Source organism: Sus scrofa, chromosome 6 (genome assembly GCF_000003025.6).
Source record: "Sus scrofa isolate TJ Tabasco breed Duroc chromosome 6, Sscrofa11.1, whole genome shotgun sequence".
NCBI classification, from domain to species: domain Eukaryota; kingdom Metazoa; phylum Chordata; class Mammalia; order Artiodactyla; family Suidae; genus Sus; species Sus scrofa.
Window position 1 is genome coordinate 135,641,640 of NC_010448.4, and position 20,347 is coordinate 135,661,986.

Consider the following 20,347-nt stretch of genomic DNA (forward strand, 5'->3'; position numbering starts at 1 on the left):
CTGGGTCTTTTATGGTTCCATATAAATTTTTGGATTGTTTGTTCTAGTTCTGTGAAAAATGTCATGGGTAATTTGGCAGGGATTGCATTGAATCTGTAGATTGCTTTGGGTAGTTGGCCATTTTTACAAAATTTATTTTTCCAGTCCATGAACATGGAATGTGGAAAGATTTGTTTATTTGGGACCAAAAGATTTTCCACCAATAATTCACCTGCGAAGTTAAGTTGTAAATCCTTGGGACAACGAGATAGTGTTTATGATTTTTTTTTTTCTTTTTTTCTGCCACACCTGTGGCATTTGGAGGTTCCTGCGCCAGGGATTGAATCCGAGATGCAGCTGCCACCTACGCCACAGCTGTAGCAACACCAGATCTTTAACCCACTGCCCTGGCTGGGAATCAAACCCACACAGCTGCAGAGACAACACTGGATCCTTAGCCTGCTGCACCACAGCAGAACCTCAGGTTTATGAATTTTTATCAACAACTTGAGGAGTTCCTGTTGTGGCTCAGTGGGTTAAGAACCCAACTAATATCCATGAGGATGTGGGTTAATCCCTGGCCTTGATCATTGCTGCAAGCTGTGGTGTAGGTCACAGATGAGGCTTGGATCTGGCATTGCTGTGGCTGAGGTGTAGGCCAGTGGTGGCAGCTCTGAAGCCGGGAAACTTCTTTATGCTGCAAGTGTGGCCCTAAAAAGACAAGAAAACCCAAAAAACAAACAAAAAAACTTGAAATTTATGTTCTATGTGGAGTTAGATATAGGGGTTTATGGAGGATAACTTGTGTGTTTGTAGGTTATAATAATACCATTTCTCAAACTTTAATCCTTCTCATAACTTTATTGTTTTTGTTATTTCTGGATATAATCTGTCTGTCTTTTCTTTGTCTAAACTGTTTTCAGCTTAACCTCAGTTAAAATTTAATAAAATCACTGGTTTAATGCGCTAGTCATGCTTTTTTATAATACTCCATAAAATAAACACCACCTAAGTGAATTTCTTTTTCCTTTGGCTGTGCTTGTGGCATGCAGAAGTTCCTAAGCCAGGGATCGAACCTGAGTACAGCAATGGCAATGTGCCACAGCAGTGACAATGCCGAATCCTTAATCCCTCGGCCACCAAGGAACTTCCTTAAATAAAGTTAATAGTTCATTCTTGTACTATCTGAATAATATATTTTGAAAAGTAATGGAATTAACTGAATTATCACATAAAAATCAGAATATAACTCTGAAGCTTATGGAAAAAAATGGGAAATGGTCTGTACTGGTTAATGAGTCTGTAGCTTATAGAAAAAAATTACTTCAAAATGGGTTTTTTAAACTCCATTTATCTCCTTGGATTCACTTTTTAAAAAAACTTTATTCAGTATTCCTGATCCCCTAGTATGAAATAGAATTGAATAATATTTAGAAGTGACAGACTGATAATTTTGCTTCTTTGTTTTTGGCTGCAGTGTGCAGTGGCTTGATGAGAGATCTCAGTTCTCAGACTGGGGGTTGAACCCAGGCTGCAGTGGTGAAAGCATGGAATCCTAATCACTAGACCACAGGGAACTCCCAGTTTTGTCTTTTTAATATTTATTTTTGTCTATGATGTCATAATATCAGTATCATTACAGTGATACCATCAGTGGTTTCAAGTTATTTATCTGTTTGCTTATTTATTTATTTAGCTAGCCCTGTGGCATGTGAAAGTTCCCAAGCCAGGGATGGAATCTGTGCTAAGAGCCAACTTGAGCTGCTGCAGTGACATGCCAGATCCTTAACCTGTGATCCACAACCGAACTTTCCAAGTTATTATATTTAATTAATAAAAAATAAAAAATATTTTTACGGACCAGTCTAGTATAATTTTTTCAATTTTTGGGTTCAGTGTGATGTTGCCAATTGTTTGTTTTGTTAATAAATGACATTAGAAAATTTACAGAAACTTCCTTTCACACCAAAAAAGAGTGACGTAAATTTAGAATAAAGAAATTCTTTAAACTGAATAAATCTAGCTTTATGGGAAATGGTATGTTTTTTGTATTTTACTCACTTCACTGAAGAACAGTTTTTGGGACCCAGAAGCCTAAACATAGAGTTTGATTATGTTACTCTTTGCAGATTTTTGTCTCATTTCTGTGATGATTCTTTGTCAGTTTCTTAAATTGTCTCTTCTTTTATACCCTTGGACATTACTGCCTTTAGATTTTCTGCCCCCAAATCTCATTTGTTCTTATTTAAATTAATTTGCTTTCATAAATTGTGAAATTAGAAATTATGACCCATAAATTATGCTTTGTGGACGATTCACATTCTGAGAAGTAACCTGAAATCTTCTATTTCTAAAATGGAACAGTACAATGTTATGCTGAAGGATTGATTCTCTTAGATTTTTCTTGAGCTAGTGTTAGAGCATTCACTTTAATACCATAGCAAATTAAATGATCTTCCTCATCCTTGTGCACATAGTGTACCAAAAAAAGAAAAGAAAAGAAAAGAAAAAGAATATAATGAATGATTGGATATGTCTCTGGTTGGGTGGGTTTGATGATAGAAGAAGGGGAATTAAAAAGATTACTCTAGGATTTTAGTTTTTTGGTAGGAAATTCTGTAGTATCATTCGTTTAGATAAGTAATTCTGATGGAGGAACCAGGTTTTGGTATTGGGGCTGAAGGGAAGATGGTAAATTCAGTTTTGAACAAGCAGAAGTTGAGGTTTTTGTAGAGTCCAGTAGGCAGTTATATGTAGAACTGAGGATCTGAAGGAAAAAGCTGATGATAGATTGAGGAGCCCTCAGCATTGAAGTTATTGTGCAAGGATAAAAGAAGGCAATAACAGGAGTTCCCACTGTGGCACAGTGGGTTAATTATCCAGCGTTGTTTCTGTCGTGGCAAGGGTTCGATCCCCTGCCTGCACAGTGGGTTAAGGATCTGGTGTTGCTGCAGCTGTGGCATGCTCAGAGTCAGTCAATCCCTGACACCCAAAAAAGGTTAAAGGGGAGAGGGGCGGGGACAGTAACAGAAGAGGGAGTAAGATAGAACTTTGCAGAGTACTCTGCAAACAGAGGAAGAGTACTTCTTAAAGTCTCTGACTTTCTCTTAAAGCTCCATCCGCATCTGATGTATTAATGATAGTGAATTCTATTGGGCCTGCTTTCAAAAATTTGTGTTGAAGTGGATACTTTCTTGCCACTTTCTCTGATAATCTATTATTTCTCCAGTAGCAGCAATAGCTTCTGAAACTGTCCTTCATGTTTGTACTCTTTTGCTGTCTACAATCTGTCCTGCACACAACTGTCTGAATGATCCTTTTTTTCCTGCCTCCAAGTTGAAATCTTTATTTCAGAGTAATATCCAGCATTATCTGCTCTGTCCCCCATGTGTAAAATACTGAAAGATACACAAACTAGAAAATAGAGAAAGGACATGTAAGAAATAGGGTGACATGGATGGGGGAATTATCTAATTTGAATGATCCTTTTAATAAATGTCAGATCTTGATTAAAATTCTCCAGTGGCTTTCATCTCATTCAATAAAATTCAGAGTCCTTACTATGGCCTACCAGGTCCTACATGATCCCATTTTAAACATTAGGTCATTAGAGAATTCCTTCCTGACCACTTCTTTATTTTTCATTGTCTTGTCTTGCTTTATTTTTTGTGGCATTTCTCACCTTTCATTGTCTTATCTGTTGAATTGTTTATACAAAATGTAAGTTCTGTGAAAGCAGGTGCTTTCCTCTATGTTCCCAGGGCCGAGAACAGTGCCAGGACCACAGTTGGTCCCAGTTAGTGTTTACTGAATGAATGAAAACAAGTCACAATGTTGGGTGTTGACACTTTCCAGCTTAAACTTTTATTTATTCCTTTATTCCCTTTATTCAGATTTATTAGTGTACTCTTGTTCCCTTCCCATTATGCTCTTGAGTTCACATTCACACAGCAGCCAGAATGATTTTTTTAAGAATATATGTTAGATTGTATCATTCTCTTCTTTAAAGTTCTTTGATATAATAAATAATTCAAATTAAATAAACATATCAAAATTAAAAATTAAATAAAAATGTAGCAAATATCAAATTCCTTTCATAGCCTACAAAGTCCTTCATGGTCTGGCACCTGTCTGCTTTAAAGCTTATTTTTATTTTTTATTTATTTATTTTCTTCTTAAATTATTTTTATTTTTTCCATTATGGTTGGTTTACAGTGTTCTGTCAATTTCTTCTATACAGTGAAGTGACCCAGTCACACATATATATACATTCTTTTTCTCACATTATCCTCCATTATGTTTCATCATAAGTGACTAAATATAGTTCCCTGTGCTATATCTCATTGCTTATCCACTCTACATGCAATAGTTTGCATCTATTAAACCCAGATTCCCAGTCCATTCCACCCCTCCCCCTTAGCAACCACAAGTCTGTTCTCCAAGTCCATGAGTTTCTTTTCTGTGTTGCTGCAAATGACATTATTTTGTTCTTCTCCATGTCTTGGCTATTGTGAATAGTGCTGCTCTCTTTTTCAAGGAAGGTTTTGTCTGGATATATGCCCAAGAGTGGGATTGCTGCTTCATATGGTAGTTCTCTATTTAGTTTTCTGAGGTACCTCCATACTGTTTTCCATAATGGTTGTATCAATTTATTTATTTTTTATTTTTTTGTTTTTTGTATTTTCTAGGGCTGCGCCCATGGCATATGGAGGTTCCAAGGCTAGGGGTCTAATTGGAGCTGTAGCCGCCAGTCTATGCTATAGCCACAGCAACATGGGATCCGAGTCGCATCTGTGGCCTACACCACAGCTCACAGCAGCACCGGATCCTTAACCTGCTGAGCAAGACCAGGGATGGAACCTACAACCTCATGGTTCCTAGTCAGATTCGTTAACCACTGAGCCATGATGGGAACTCCTGGTTGTACCAATTTAAAGCTTATTTTATAATGCTTTCTTCCTTGCCTATTTAAGGTCCAGTCTCACTGGCCTTATTTTAATTCCTCTGATATGCCGAGTCTTTTTCTGTTTCAGCACCTCCATTGATAGTTTACTTTTTCTCAAACTTTTTTCCTTTTATTGATTTGTCCTTCATATTTACTCTTAGTTTGAATAATGTCTTAGTAATAATGTTTAATGAATTTCTTCCAAGCACCATGGAAATGAATGAGAGGCCTTGCTATAAGCTAGTTTTGATGAATGAAACACATAAGTGAATAGATGAATATGTTAAATAGTAATTTTCAAATTCTAGGGGCATAGTTTGAGGGAGGGTGGGCAAATCTACTGTGCAGTGAATTTACTTTTGCTTTTTAACTAGAGCAGCTTCACTTCTGTTTCTTCAGCATGTTAATTTAAGAGTTTTTGCTTTTATTTATTTATTTATTTTTAATTAATTTTTTTTTTTTTTTTGTCTTTTTGCTATTTCTTGGGCCGCTCCCGCGGCATATGGAAGTTCCCAGGCTAGGGGTCCAATCGGAGCTGTGGCCACTGGCCTACACTAGAGCCACAGCAACGCGGGGGATCTGAGCCGCATCTGCAACCTACACCACAGCTCACGGCAACGCTGGATCGTTAACCCACTGAGCAAGGGCAGGGACCGAACCCGCAACCTCATGGTTCCTAGTCGGATTCGTTAACCACTGCGCCACGATGGGAACTCCGAGTTTTTGCTTTTAAAAAAGAGTTTGGAAAATACCACATATGCTCAGTAGAGTAATAAGAATTATGTACTGGGTTCCTTGAGGGCACATAGCTTCTTGTAGGAGGGTTGCATCTGATCTGTGACTCCAACAGCAAGATGAATGTTAGCAAAGGAAAGAAGGTAAAGATGTTTGAGGCAGAGGTAGTAGTTTTTAATCCTCGTTTGTCAAAATTATCCTTGGAACTCTTTTTTTGTTGTTGTTGTTGCACTCGTGGCGTATGGAAGTTCCTGGGCCAGGTATCAAATCTGTGCCACTGCAGTTAACAGAGCCACAGCAGTGACAATACTGGGTTCTTAAATTGCTGAGCCACCCTTCCTGAACTCTTAGAAAAAAAATTATGTATATACTTCCACACTTTGTGATAATTCATCAAGCTGCACATTTATAATTTGTGCACTTCTCTGTATGTATACCACACTTTAATGGAAAAGTTAGAAGTTCCTATGTAATGAGGCGGGTTGAGGATTTGGTATCACTGCAGCTGTGGTGCAGGTTGCCACTGAGGTGCAGTTTTGATCCCTGACCCAGGAACTTCCATATGTTGCAGGTGTGGCCAAAAAAAAGAAAGGAGAGTTATAAAAAATGAAATAAAAATTTAGATAAAATAAAACTCACCTTTTTAAAATGTACAGTTACAGTAATTTTTAGAGTATTCGCAAAGTTGTATAACCATCACCTGCAGAATACTTTCATCACTCTACAAAGAAACCCGTGCCCATTAGCATTCACATTCTACCATGTCCTTTCCCCACTTCCAGGCTCTGTAACCACTGATCTCCTTTTGTAGATTTTGCCTATGAATTTGCCTGTTCTGGACATTTTATGTAAATGGAATTATATAATACGTGATGTTTTATGACTGGCTTATTTCACTTATTATGTTTTTAGAGTTCAAATGGCATTGTTTCATTCTTTCTATGTTTGAATAGTATTCAGTTGTGTGTATCTACTGCATCTTTATCCATTCATGTCGATGAAATAACCTAAAGTGGTTAATTAAAAATAAAGATTTAGGAGTTCCCATTGTGGCCCAGCAGGTTAAGAATCCAACGTAGTCTCTGTGAGGATGTCGACTGATCCCTGGCCTCACTTAGTGGGTAGTGGGTTAAGGACCCACATTGCCACAAGTTCTGGCATAGGTCGTAGGTGTGGCTCGGATCCTGTGTTGCTGCGGCTGTGGAGTAGGCCCTTAGTTGCAGCTCAGATTCGACCCCTAGCCTGGGAACTTCCTTATGTCACACAGGTGTAGTCCTAAAAAGAAGAAGAAGAAGAAGAAGGAAAAAAAGATTTATTCATGCATGTCTCGAACTGCCGAATCTGAATTTCTTGGGCAGTTAGTCCCAGAAATTTCTTACTCAACGCTGCAGTTTGAAAACCAATAAGCATAGCCTCGCTGACCTTCACAGTAACCCTGAGAAGTAGTAGGCAGGTATTACATCTCTTATTTTATAGATGAAGAGATGAAATGCAGAAGTGCAAAGTGGTTTGCTCATGTGAAAGAGTTATTGTTGATGCTAGTAGGAAACCATATTTCTCCTTCTTCCCACCAAATCTGATGTTCTTTCTAATTCCTTTTTGTTGACTGAAATAGGGTTATCTTTGAAATCTGTAGGAGGTGTCCAAAGCATTGGACTCATGGTTCCAAACAGTTTAGGTAGCTAGGAAAATGATCTTGGTCATACTTGGTTCCAAGTAAAAAATTTGGTTCAGTTCTATAAATAACTATGATAAACTTAATTGTCTAGGAAAGGTATTTCTTCTCTGACCATTATATTAATGCTATTTACAATCAACTTTGAATGTCCCTCTCCGTTTTCTTTTGAAATCATTTTAAGACCATAGTGTAGTGCACATATTTAGTATTTTCACTTATAACAACTGAAGAGTAGGGTGCCAAATATGAGCCTATGGTATGACATTTGTTCTGAGTGTTCCCCCAAGGTCTTATAAAATTAAAGACATATTTCATTGCCTTGTAATTGAGATTGCTTTTAGCTTATATGTCACCGTTTTTCTTTTATACTAAGTTGTAAGGCATATAGCTTTGCTGTGTCAGTAGAACTGATATCTTTTCTAGTGATAATTTTCTGTAGTCCTTTGAAGTGATTTCACATGTGCCATGAATCTGAGATCCTGTAATCTATTTAACACAGTAGTACTAGTGTTAGACTGTACGTGGTAGGGAAAGTAATACTTTTCAGTCGAGATTGGGTTTTGGATTTGCTTTTGAAATTCTTGAATAGTCAATGAATTTTGTTAGTATGTGAAAACAAGTAAAGCTCTGTGGCAAGGAATAAATAAGTCTTTAGGATTGGGCTTTAACTGGTTTGTTTTCTAATTAGTATGTTTTTTAAAAGACAAAACAGCTAAGTTTTTTAAAGGTTTGGAAGCCGCTATGGTTAAATAATTTAAATTTTAGAATAGTTGTAGCTTGTTATAAGTATATATAGTTTATCTGCCCCAGAAAGCATAGAAACAATATAGTTTGAAATGTATAGTGAATGAAAATAAAGGATGCATTGTAGGGAATATAGTGTTTTGGCTAGTTTAACTCCTTGTTTGTTCAAAGAGAATTTATGTCAACTTTTAAATTTAGGAATACTTAGATCTATGTTAATTTTCTATGGCATTCATGTATTTTTTTAACATTTGAAGACAAATAATTAGAGGATAGATATTACATATTAGTATTTCTTAATCACTGTCTATTCTATTGGCTTTTTTCTCCAATTAAAAAAATTGAGATGTAATTGACATTGTATTAGTTTTCTACTGTACTATTAGTGAAACTTTTCACTGAGAACATCTGGCTGGTTGACAACTCTGATAACGAATTTTATCCATAAAACAGGCGTAAGACTATCTGCATTTTCTGTGTAGATTTTTACCCTTTATTATACAGGAATTTGGAATGGTATACCATGCTGAATCATTTTAAAATGCCACTTACAGTTTTTTTTTGATATATAGATTTTTTTAGTGTATTTTTTCTACTAATAAATGAGTAGAAATGAGTTAACATTTTATATAATGCTTTTTGTTATCATCATAAGCACACCAATGTGTTTCTCAGACTTGTAATCCATAATCAAGGATATGTTTTTTTGGAAGCTTACTTTTAAGGAACATTTGTACAGCTACATCTTGATTCATTTTTTCATTTATTTTGTCACATATGCTTTCTTTTCTTTCTTTTTTCTTTTTTCTTTTTTTTTAGGGCCGTACCTGCAGCATATGGAAGTTCTCAGGCTAGGGGTTGTATTGGAGCTGCAGCTGCCGGCCTAGACCACAGCCACAGCAACACTAGATTTGAGACACATCTGCAGCCTACGCCATAGCTCATGGCAACGCTGGATCCTTAACACCCTGAGTGGGGCCAGAGATTGGAGTATCCAAGAGGCCAATCCTCTTGGATACTAGTCGGGTTTGTTATCGCTGAGCCATTATGGGAACTCCTGTCACATATGTTTTCTACTTACATTCAAAACCATATAGACGACTTAGTCACTGAGGGATTATCTAACTAAGAGAAAAAATACTACTTTAAAAGATATCTAATGTTTTAAAGTCACATATAGGGGAAAGTCATAATCTTTTTAAATGCATTTTTAAGCTTTATAGATTTATTTCCTAGTATTATCATAAAACTCATAAAAGTAATTTTCTTAATGTCTGAAAAATTACAGACTTCTGGAAAATGAGGTATATATATCTACATTGGTAGTCAGCAAAGGAGTCGAAGGAGCTCTAAAACTTGTAAGAATTTTAATTCAGAATTAACGTTTGAAATATTTTATGTAGGTACTCTGAAGCTTTTGTAAGAGTGTTAACAGATCATCCTAATCTGTTGAAGATAACACATATTTTGTAGCTAAACATAAGGAATTATTTGTGAAATTTATTAGAAAATGCAGTGTACTGTGTGTTTAGAAATATCAATTTTATCCACAAATTTGTAAACAGTAACACATCCAGAGTGACCATATTGTGATTTCCCTTCACAGATACCAAGTTGTGCTAGTACAACCATATAAATAATTAATACCTGAAGTCTCATTGTAACATGGACATTAACAGTGATGACAGATAAATACAGACGCTTTGGAATCAAATACTAGGCGAAACACTTATAAAAGGTAAGAAAAAGTATAATCTTAATTAAAGCCAAGCAGGCTTTAGTTAAGTAGAAGTGATTGAAGTTTCTTTTTCAGTGTATTGGCATTTAAGAAACACATCCGTATTATCCTGTTTATCTTAATACTGGTAGGACTCAGTTGTAAGCATCAGTTCTTCTGTGAAAATAGCAGTTGCAGATATCTTTGCCTGGCAAATATCATAATAGATGATGTCCCTGTAACAAACCCTATCAAAATAGGGCAGTAATGTGACTGATTGAAACTAGATAGAGTGCTGGAATGGGCATGCCAGTGAATACTTAGAGACACATCCTAAATTGTGGGTCCTCTTTGGTTCTATTGATTGCTGCCTCCACCACACCATAAAATGTCATGTTTTTTACCATGTTTGTGAAGGGATTTCAGGGTTGGGTACAAAGGAGTTGACAGTTTCTAAGGATTCTTAGTTATATGAGGAGTGAAATTTCATGTCAGGGGTTACTTTTTTGTAGGGCCATTTTTCATTGTGCACCCTCCTTATGTTAATTTAGAACATTTAAAAAAATGCAGCAATAAATACTTTTACGTAGACAGTTTTCCTACTTTGTGCTTTTAAAGAATTTACAAGACATATAAGGGAGAGATTGCATTTATAGATATTAGATGTTAGCCTTATTCCCTTCTTGGTGACTAAAACTGTAATCTATTTTTACTAGGCAGTAAATCTAGTTTCTAGAGCTTGGTAATTGTATCTGTATGTTTGTTGATTGCATCAGTTTTTAAACTGCAATCCTTTACCAAAAAATAATGTCACTTTTAGAATGTCTAGTTTTATGTTTTTGATAAAGTGAGTGTTTACATCAAAAACTAGGTTATTTCCTGTGTTCCTTCTTATTCCCAAATAGGCACTTCATAATACCCCATTTAACCAGATTCTCAGAAAAGGATATCATATTACAAAGTAAAACTTTAATTAACCAGGCTATCCAAGAAATGGATTGTAATTAGGTTAATTAAAATATCTGGCCAACTGGGTACTAAAAACCACAACATCCTTATTGTTTTGGTTGAAAATCCATATGCCAAAAATAACAGAAATTTCCCTTTATGAAAAGTTTCTCTTCGTAAAGTCTTATAGCACCATATAACCATAAAAGTTACCATGTAGATATAGAAGACTTGGTTGCTTCTTTAGTGTGCATAACCTAAATTATTTTTGTTATTCAGTTGCCAGTTTTGCATACTTGAAGACCAAAATTTGGGAAGGCTTCTAGAATAAGAGTAAGATTATAAATTCTATATGATTCAACCATTACTGTATACTAGTTGAATAGTTATGCTCTTTCCATGTTTATATTATAAATATGTTCTGATGAATATATTCATAATAGAATTTTTACAATTAAAAAAATAAATAAGGAGTTCCCGTCGTGGCTCAGTGGTTAATGAATCCGACTAGGAACCATGAGGTTGTGGGTTCAATCCCTGGCCTTGCTCAGTGGGTTAAGGATCTGGCGTTGCCATGAGCTGTGGTGTAGGTTGAAGACTCGGCTCGGATCCTATGTTGCTGTGGCTCTGGTGTAGGCCGGCGGCTATGGCTCCGATTAGACCCCTAGCCTGGGAACCTCCGTATGCCACAAGAGTGGCCCAAGAAATGGCAAAAAGACCAAAATAAATAAATAAATAAATTCTATATGAAAAATCTTACTGAGGGCAGTCTTTGGGTCACCTTAAACAATATTTCATTGTGAGTTCTGGTGCCCTAGAGGTTAAGGGTTCAGCATTATCACTGCTTGGGTTTGATTCCTGGTCCAGGAACTTCCACATGCTGTGGACATGGCCAACCCCCCCAAACAATATTGTTTTATATTCTAGAAAAGAACTTAGTCAGATGTTGGCACAAAATAATAGTTGTTGTGAGGATTTAGTATATTTCAAACTCTTTGGTTTTTGTTTTTTTTGTTGTCGTGGTTTCTAAAAATTCTTTTCCAGTTTCTTAGTATCTCTGAGGCTACAAAGTTAACAAGAATTACCAACGATGTTACTAAAATCTATTAGCATGAGTTAATTTGCTTCTTTAATTCTTTTTTTTTTTATTATTTTATTTCAAAGAAAGGAATTTAGGAAGTTCTAGTATTCTCCATGGCTGAAGCTGAGAGTCTGAAACCCTGATGCTTAAGCTCTATTCTAGATCATAGCTCCAACTCCTTCAGGATATAAGGAAAAGAGATAATATTTCCACAATGATAGATCTTTGGTTATACAGGTAAGTTACTTAGTTTTGCAGTAGTAAAGACAATTATAGTTTGTTTGTTTGTTTGCTTATGTTTAAAGAGAGGAGGCTTGCTGTTTTTCTCTACTTCCTTCTCTGAGTAGAAAATTGTGCAGTCTGGCTAGCAATTCATAGGAGTGTGGAGCTATAAGGAATGGGTTAGGGATGAAATATTTTCTCAGCAGGGGATAAACAACCTAAGTGCATCGGAATTTTCAGAGTGTTATACCTGTTTGACGTCCTAGGTATTTTTGATTCAGGAGCATTATGAAACTCCTAAACTTCTCTTTCTCCCCACTTGTCTTTTTAAGTGTATATTCATTCAGCTCTTTATATATCTATATCTGTGTCTTTCTATCAGTCTTTCAATCATATATCTGTCTCTTTTAATGGGGAAGAAAGAAGAGAGCCCGTTAAACAAGACAGTATGTGATAGAGTTCCCAGGCTTCAAAGAGGCTAAGTATTAAGAACCTTCAATTGAATTGCATAGGTTGGTCCCTGGATTTCACTCTCCTTCTTTTAACCTTATAGATAATAGTGGAATTGCTCAGCTGAAGAAATTTGTCTTAAAAAAAGAATTGTATGACGAGGATAGTTCCTAAACCATTATTAAACAGTTCTTCATGTTCTAGACAAACAGAAAAAGAATCATTGGTAACAATTCCCCTTTGCTCTTGCTCTTTTTGCCTTTCACTTTGGCTTGTCTACATGGTATCATAACCAATTTCCTAAAAATTGGTCACTTAATAAAGCTAAATATAATGATAATGAATATCACTAGAACACTGATGTTAATGAAGGATTGCCAGTCCCTCGGTTCCGAAAATAAACCATGGTGCTTTGGGAATTAATAGTGGAACAAAAGCTGGCAGGCAGTGTCTTTGAAATATTTTTTGAGATTTCTTTTTCTTAAGTAAAAGTAATAAATGGAATAGAATTTCATTAAGTGGACCATTTTAGTTTCCTCACTTTTTTTTTTTTTTTTTTTAATTTTTTTGTCCTTTTAGGGCTGCACACATGGCATATGGAAGTTCCCAGGCTACGGGTCCAATTGGAGCTGCTGCTCACCTACACCATAGCTCATGGCAGCACCAGATGCTTAACCCACTGAACAAGGCCAGGGATTGAACCTGAGTCCTTATGGATATTAATTGGGTTTGTTACTGCTGAGCCATGACGAGAACTCCTTCCTCCCAGTTCTTGATGCAGTTGTGTAGACTCCCATAATTAGATTTGAGGTAAAAGTAGATTCATATTTGAGAGAGGGTAGTTCAACAGAAAATGAGTGGGTGAGATATATGGAATTACAGGTAGGATTTGGGGCTTCCTGTGAATGGACAGGCTAACATTTGGCTGACTATCCTTCCATATAGGCTCTGCAATAGGAAGAAAGCTTATGAGGGTGGGGAAGAGAGGAATTCTAATGATTGCTTATATTCTCTCCCTTTATTGTAGAAAATGTCACATTCATTAGTTTGTGGATAGGAGAGGAAAAACTTCATTTTGGTTGCTCCATTGGGTTTTGCCCATATGAATCTGTTAACTAACAGTTTCCCTTAATTCTAAAACTAGAATGATAAATTTCTAGTTCCAGTTGGGTGCTGGCTAATATTTTCAGCATGTTATCTATTCTTTTTGTTTGTTTAGGGCCACATGTGAAGCATATGGAAGTTCCTAGGCTAGGGGTGGAATCAGAGCTACAGCTGCCGGCGTACGCCACAGCCACAGCAATGCAGGATCTGAGTCTTGTCTGTGACCTACACTAAAACTTACAGCAATGCCAGATCTTTAACCCACTGAGCGAGGCCAGGGATTGACTCGCATCCTCATGGGTGCTAGTTGGGTTCATTACCACTGAGCCACAACGAACTCCCTCACCATGTTAACTATTTAGTTAACTACCAGGGGTATTGTCTGAAATACTTAATTTGTAAGTATTGTCTGAAATACTTAATTTGTAAGTGAGTTTATTTCTATTACTTTAGCAACTTAATTTTTGGCAGGAATATAATTTTGTGTTCTAAACCTCTTCACTGAATTTCTTTAGTAACTTTGTGTTACGCAGCTAATATGAGGAAAACAACTGCCCTAGTCTGTAATGCTTTGCAGAGCATGGCAAACAGTGTTGAGATTTGGTTGAGATAATCGGGATATTTTTTAGTTGCTTTTTGGTAACTGAATTTTGCATTTGGTTTATCAGATAACTACAGAAAATATGTTTTTTTAGGGTAGAAGAAAGAAATTATCAGAGGGAAGAACGTTAAAATATCATTTAACTCTAATCTTCAGAATTTTAACCAATTTAATACCTCAAGTGTATGTAATATGTTAATTTCAGGCAAGAGATTTTTATAGTCCTCTGTTTGGCACTTCCTTAGCCCAAAGGATCATGGTTTTATATATAAATTTCTTATTATTAGGATCAAATAAATAATTAAAGAATATATTATACCTGAGTCTAATTTAGTTTGAAAATTGATGTATTTTAATAGAATAATGTTGGATGCAATGCTTCTGAGGCAGTTCTTTTCCAACTCTGAGAGGCGTTTTAATGACCTGCGAGTCTAGGGCAGGGCCTCATATTCTGCATTTCTAACCATCTTCCAGTAGATGCCCATGGGGCTAGTTCTTAGGCCACACTTTGAGTTGTAAGAGTTTGAGGTGTACGACTAAGGGTTCTTGTCAAAAAACAGTTTCACTTTAAATATGGCCCAAAAGCTAGAGCTTGAGAACTCTAAGCTCCTCATTGTAGTTGTTGCACAGAATAAAAATATTTTTAGTAAACAAAAGAAATGAAAAAAGTTTTAATATTTCATGATTATCAGTGTTTTGATGATTGGAATGGTGAAGAAATAAAATAGGCCCTCATTTTAGGTGATGTTTTGTAATGATGCATTCTTTGTGAGTAGTTTTGGTTACTGTTAATAATAGGTTTACTTCATTAATAATGACAGGGCAAAAATTTTGCTCTCATTTGGATTGGTGTGGAAAGAAAAGAGTTAGGAATACCGGTTATTGGAATCATTTGAAGTTTGTATGCCCTTGATTGGCATCAGATTTTAAAAAGTAATTATTAAAAAGTAATTATTATAGTAGTAATTATTATTAAAAGGTTTTGTTTGTATGTTTATAAAATACTACTATTGTGAACATTTGAACCATAAATCATGAATATCATCAAATTTGCATTAAAGATGCTTGCCTTAGATTTTGTAAATAAAGTTTATTTATAAAACTAACCTGTTATGTTTTCTTTGCTATATTTATATAGGTATTTAATATTTAAAAATCTGTAATCTTCAAATTTGAAAGCTCCAGATTTGGATACATGGAACAAACATTGTCTTTTTTTTTTGGTCTTTTAGGGCTGCAGCAGCGGCATATGGAGGTTCCCAGGTTGTGGGTCTAATCGGAGCTACAGCTGCTGGCCTATGCCACAGCCATAGCAACGCCAGATCTGAGCCACGTCTGCGATCTACACCACAGCTCATGGCAACGCTGGATCCTTAACCCACTGAGCGAGGCCAGGGATCGAACCCGCAACCTCATGGTTCCTGGTTGGATTTGTTTCCGCTGCGCCACAATGGGAACTCCTGATTATAATATATTAAAAAAAAATTTTTTTTATTTTGTGCTCTTTTGAAATATCATTTGAAGTTTAACTTTAATTTTTTTGTAATTAAAAGTGGATATTTATGGGTCATTCAGTATTTACTACCTGGGAATAAAAAGACTGTAATCTTGATAACAAGATTTTAGCAAAAGAGAAGTTATACTTCAGGTCTGACTAATGAATGCCCAGAGAGTAAAAGTTTACTTTGAAAACATTTCTAAATTCTTACTGTTCGTGTGAGTGCTATGGTAATCTCTAGGAAAAATTTTCATACTTTAATTCTAGGGCTGATTTTGTGAGTCTTGTAAGATTTTTAAAAATTTAAAAGTATGCCATACTCTGAATCAAAACTAAATTCAACCAACTTACATATTTTACAAGATACTTCTTCACTTAATTCATTTTGTCAGCAGGCAGGAATAGGAAGATAATTTCTTTTAATGTTTCTTTTTTTTGTATGTGGTAACATGTTGCTCTATCTTCTATAGTTCTTCATAATCTTTCCAACTATTAGATACTTTGGTTGAGGCTAAGGAGCGATGGTATTAGATTTGGGGGGAGAAGGGTAGAATGGCCTTTGGAGGATTATAGGGGAGGGAGGGTGTGGGAAGGCTGCCAAAAGGGAGGAGGAGAGAGTGTTCTTTGTAGTTGTGCTTTATAGCCATTACTGGTCTCTTTCTCTGTTCATCCTGTACCCCATTTGAAGTTAAGGCAGTGAAGTGGCAAAGTATCTTTTGAAATCTAGAGGAGGAGCAGAAGAATGGGGACTGGAAATCTTAATAGCTCTTTTATTCTGCTTGCTGGGAGAGCTTTTGGAAAATAATCACTAAACCACTCAGTTTATCCAAATGGATCAATCAGGGCATTTTTCAATTTCCCTCTTTTTGGACTATAGAAACAGCAAAGCATCCACAGCAGAAAACCTGCTCATCTCAACATGCATCAATACTGTGGCACACATATACTCAGCATTTGAAAGAAGGAAAGGATGGGGCTATATGTATATTCCCAATTTCTTAAATGTAATATTCGTTTGCTGGGGTGCTTTTTTCCTTTTTTCTTCTATCCTCTTTTGAATACTTCCTTTCTCTTGCTAATTTATGGCTCTACTTCTAGAGATTACGGTGGCTTGGCTTTGCTCTGTTTTGCTCTTAGCAAGTGCAAGCTAGGATTGTGATTTCTGTCCATCTCCTTAATTTTAAAACATTCTACTGCAGACCAAATTTTTTGGATGCCACGTGATTTGTTATCAAAGTGAATTAAGAAGAGTACAGCTTATCTTTCACCTCCTAAAAGTGTTTTGAGAAGACATGAGAAGTGATTGGGACAGCTTTTGCGATAGCTGCTCTATAAATTCAAGATTATTATTTTAATAACCAAGGTGAAATCCTGTCTTTGAGAGAGCTCTTTCTGGGCCCTTTGCCCCTCTATATCTGAGGCAGATACATAGCAAGGAAGGTTCATAGCATAGAATCTAGAGACCTGCCTTAGTTTATAAGCTGTGTGGCTTTGGGCAGATTGCATAAATTGTATGTGCCTCAGTATCCTCGTTTATAAAATAGGAACGATAATAGCACCTATTTCTAATTGTCAGTAGACTTAAATGCATTAATATATTTAAAGACAATAGAATGGTTCCTGGAACGTATTAAGTACCATGTAATTGTTAGCTATTATTATCACTTTTGGAAATGTTTAGGTGTATTAACTATTACCTTTTTCTCATTATTTTGTTTACATTTTTGAAGGTTTCCCAATGAGTGGATCATGATGACCGTATTGTAGGGACTTGCCATAGTATGGCTGCTTCCCGATCTACTCGTGTTACAAGATCAACAGTGGGGTTAAACGGCTTGGATGAATCTTTTTGTGGTAGAACTTTAAGGAATCGTAGCATTGCTCATCCCGAAGAAATCTCTTCTCATTCTCAAGTACGATCAAGATCACCAAAGAAGAGACCAGAGCCTGTGCAAGTTCAGAAAGGAAATAATAATGGAAGAACTACTGATGTAAAACAGCAAAGTACTCGAGAATCATGGGTAAGCCCTAGGAAAAGAGGACTTCCTTCTTCAGAAAAAGATATCATAGAAAGGCAGGCTGTAGAAAATTGTGAGAGAAGGCAAACAGAACCTGTTTCACCAGTTTTAAAAAGAATTAAGCGTTGTCTTAGATCTGAAGCTCCAAACAGTTCAGAAGAAGATTCACCTATAAAATCAGACAAGGAGTCAGTAGAACAGAGAAGTACAGTAGTGGACAATGATGCAGATTTTCAAGGGACTAAACGAGCTTGTCGATGTCTTATACTGGATGATTGTGAGAAAAGGGAAATTAAAAAGGTGAATGTCAGTGAGGAAGGGCCACTTAACTCTGCAGTAGTTGAAGAAATCACAGGCTATTTGGCTGTCAATGGTGTTGATGACAGTGATTCAGCTGTTATAAACTGTGATGACTGTCAGCCCGATGGGAACACTAAACAAAATAGCACTGGTTCCTATGTGTTGCAGGAAAAATCAGTAGCTGAAAATGGGGATTCGGATACCCACACTTCAATGTTCCTTGATGGTAGGAAGGAGGACAGTTATATAGACCATAACGTGCCTTGCACAAATTCAGAAGTGCAGGTCAAGTTGGAGGACCACAAAATAGTAACTGCCTGCCTGCCTGTGGAACATGTTAATCAGCTGACTACTGAGCCAGCTACAGGCCCCTATTCTGAAATTCATTCATCTTTAAGGGATTCTGAGGAGGAAGTAGATGTGGTGGGAGATAGCAGTGCCTCAAAAGAGCAGTGTAATGAAAACACCAGTAACGCCCTGGACACAAGTCTCGAGAGTATGCCAGTCTCCAGAGAACCAGAATCGTCTTCTGTTCTAGACTGTGTTTCAGCTCAAATGATGTCTTTATCGGAACCTCAAGAACATCGGTATACTCTGAGAACTTCACCACGGAGGGCGGCCCCTACCAGAGGTAGTCCCACTAAGAACAGTTCTCCTTGCAGAGAGAATGGACCATTTGAGGAGAATAATCTTAATCCCAATGAAACAAATGCAAGTGTTAGTGATAATATAAGTGAGTCTCTCACAAATCCTGATGAAATTTCTCAGAATGAAAAAGGGATATGTTGTGGCTCTGAAAATTATGGGAGTGAAGGACTAAGTAAGTCGTCCTCGGAGGCAAGACTCAATATTGGACATTTGCCACCAGCCAAAGAGAGTGCCAATCCGCACGCTACGGAAGAGGAAGATGATGATCCTGATGTTTATTACTTTGAATCAGATCATGTGGCACTGAAACACAACAAAGAGTATGTGTAAATATGGTAACCATGAATTCTGCTTTGTTTATTATTCCCTAAGTTTTCCGTATCTATTCATAACTATTTATAACATTTTAATTACAGCTAAAATTAATTCTTTAGCTGAAATTCTGGGTTTAACATAATGATATTCTCAACTTTAAAAAACAGATCTCCCAAAAAAAGACTAATTAGTTAGTGTTCAGCTTTATTACTCTTCTCAATGATGATATGGTTTTCTGATTTTGATATTTCACATGTCTCAGGTAGAAAAGACATGTGGAAACGTGGTTGATGGTGTTTTTATTTTTTAAATAAGTGTCACACCATTCGAGTTAATTTATAAAATGGAAACATCTTTAGTTATCACGGTAAGCTTTAGTTTTAGTTGACTTTTAGTTGTCAAGCTTTACGAAGTGTATGCCTTCCAGATAATATAAAATAATTAATGAGTGCATAGATATCATGCAGATAAGGGAAATCTGGCAAGCTGCAAATCTACTTTTATCTTAGTTACTTATATCTAATTTCCATTTAAAAGTTTTGATTTAAAAATTACGCCTTAAGCATCGTATTTGACTTTTGTGATGTAGAGAAGTAGATATTACTGTTAATACTATGACAGCTAGTTGTATGTTGTAATTAGCTAATTAGTAAGTTAGTCAGCTCTATAGTTTACATAAAGCATTTGAGACAGCTTTTTCCTGATTCTAAAGTATAAGAGGAGATTATCTTAAAATGCTATCAGTTCTCAACCTTTGTGATAAAGGCACTTTTTAAAATAAAGAATTCAATGTCCAGATGTATCCCATTTTTGCTTAGATTGTCTTTAAAGTAGTCTGGGCAGTAATATGAATGAATTGGAGCTAACTATGTCTAAATCATCCTAAAAGGAACTGTTAACAAAAGTGCTTATCATAAATATGATCAGACTTAACATATATGTTAATCACTTTTTCTTCTATAAAATAGGCTTTTTAATTGATATCACAATCAGATTATATAGGCTGTGTAAAAATACTGATTTGTGGAGTTCCCTTGAGGCTCAGTGGCCTATGCATCTGGCATTGTCACTGCCGTGGCTCTGGTTACAGCTGTGGTGCAGGTTTGATCCCTGACCTGGGAACTTCCATATGCTGGGGGCATGGCCAAAAGGAAAAGTACTGATTTGAGGAACCTTTGTATAGTTTTTGTTGTGACAGTTCTCAGATTCTGGTATGTATCCGATGAGAGTATCCAATCCTGGTTGTAGAATATATTAGTCTTTTTGCCATGATTATGTATAGTTCAGATTTGTATATGATAACATGGTGGCCTTTTAGCATAGGTCTCTTTTCTGAAAATTTTCTTTCTTTTTTTTTATAAATA

At 36.2% G+C, this 20,347-nt stretch overlaps 1 protein-coding gene across 10 annotated transcripts in view; it reads left to right on the forward strand.

Annotated features, from left to right (window-relative positions):
* ZZZ3 (zinc finger ZZ-type containing 3) overlaps nt 1–20,347 on the forward strand; it is a 140,308-nt gene that overhangs the window by 35,928 nt on the left and 84,033 nt on the right. For 5 of the 10 annotated variants that reach the window (XM_005653415.3, XM_013996150.2, XM_021096454.1 and 2 more), the window contains exons 2-4: nt 9,688–9,819; nt 11,911–12,064; nt 17,433–18,988. The exons of 1 other annotated variant lie outside the window; for it this stretch is intronic. In XM_005653415.3, coding sequence (XP_005653472.1) covers nt 17,484–18,988 — 1,505 coding nt within the window. In that variant the 5' untranslated portion in view covers nt 9,688–9,819; nt 11,911–12,064; nt 17,433–17,483. Of the gene's footprint in view, nt 1–9,687; nt 12,065–17,432; nt 18,989–20,347 lie in introns of all 10 variants that reach the window. 4 more of the 10 variants (XM_021096456.1, XM_021096457.1, XM_013996145.2 and 1 more) reach the window with 3 other exon arrangements.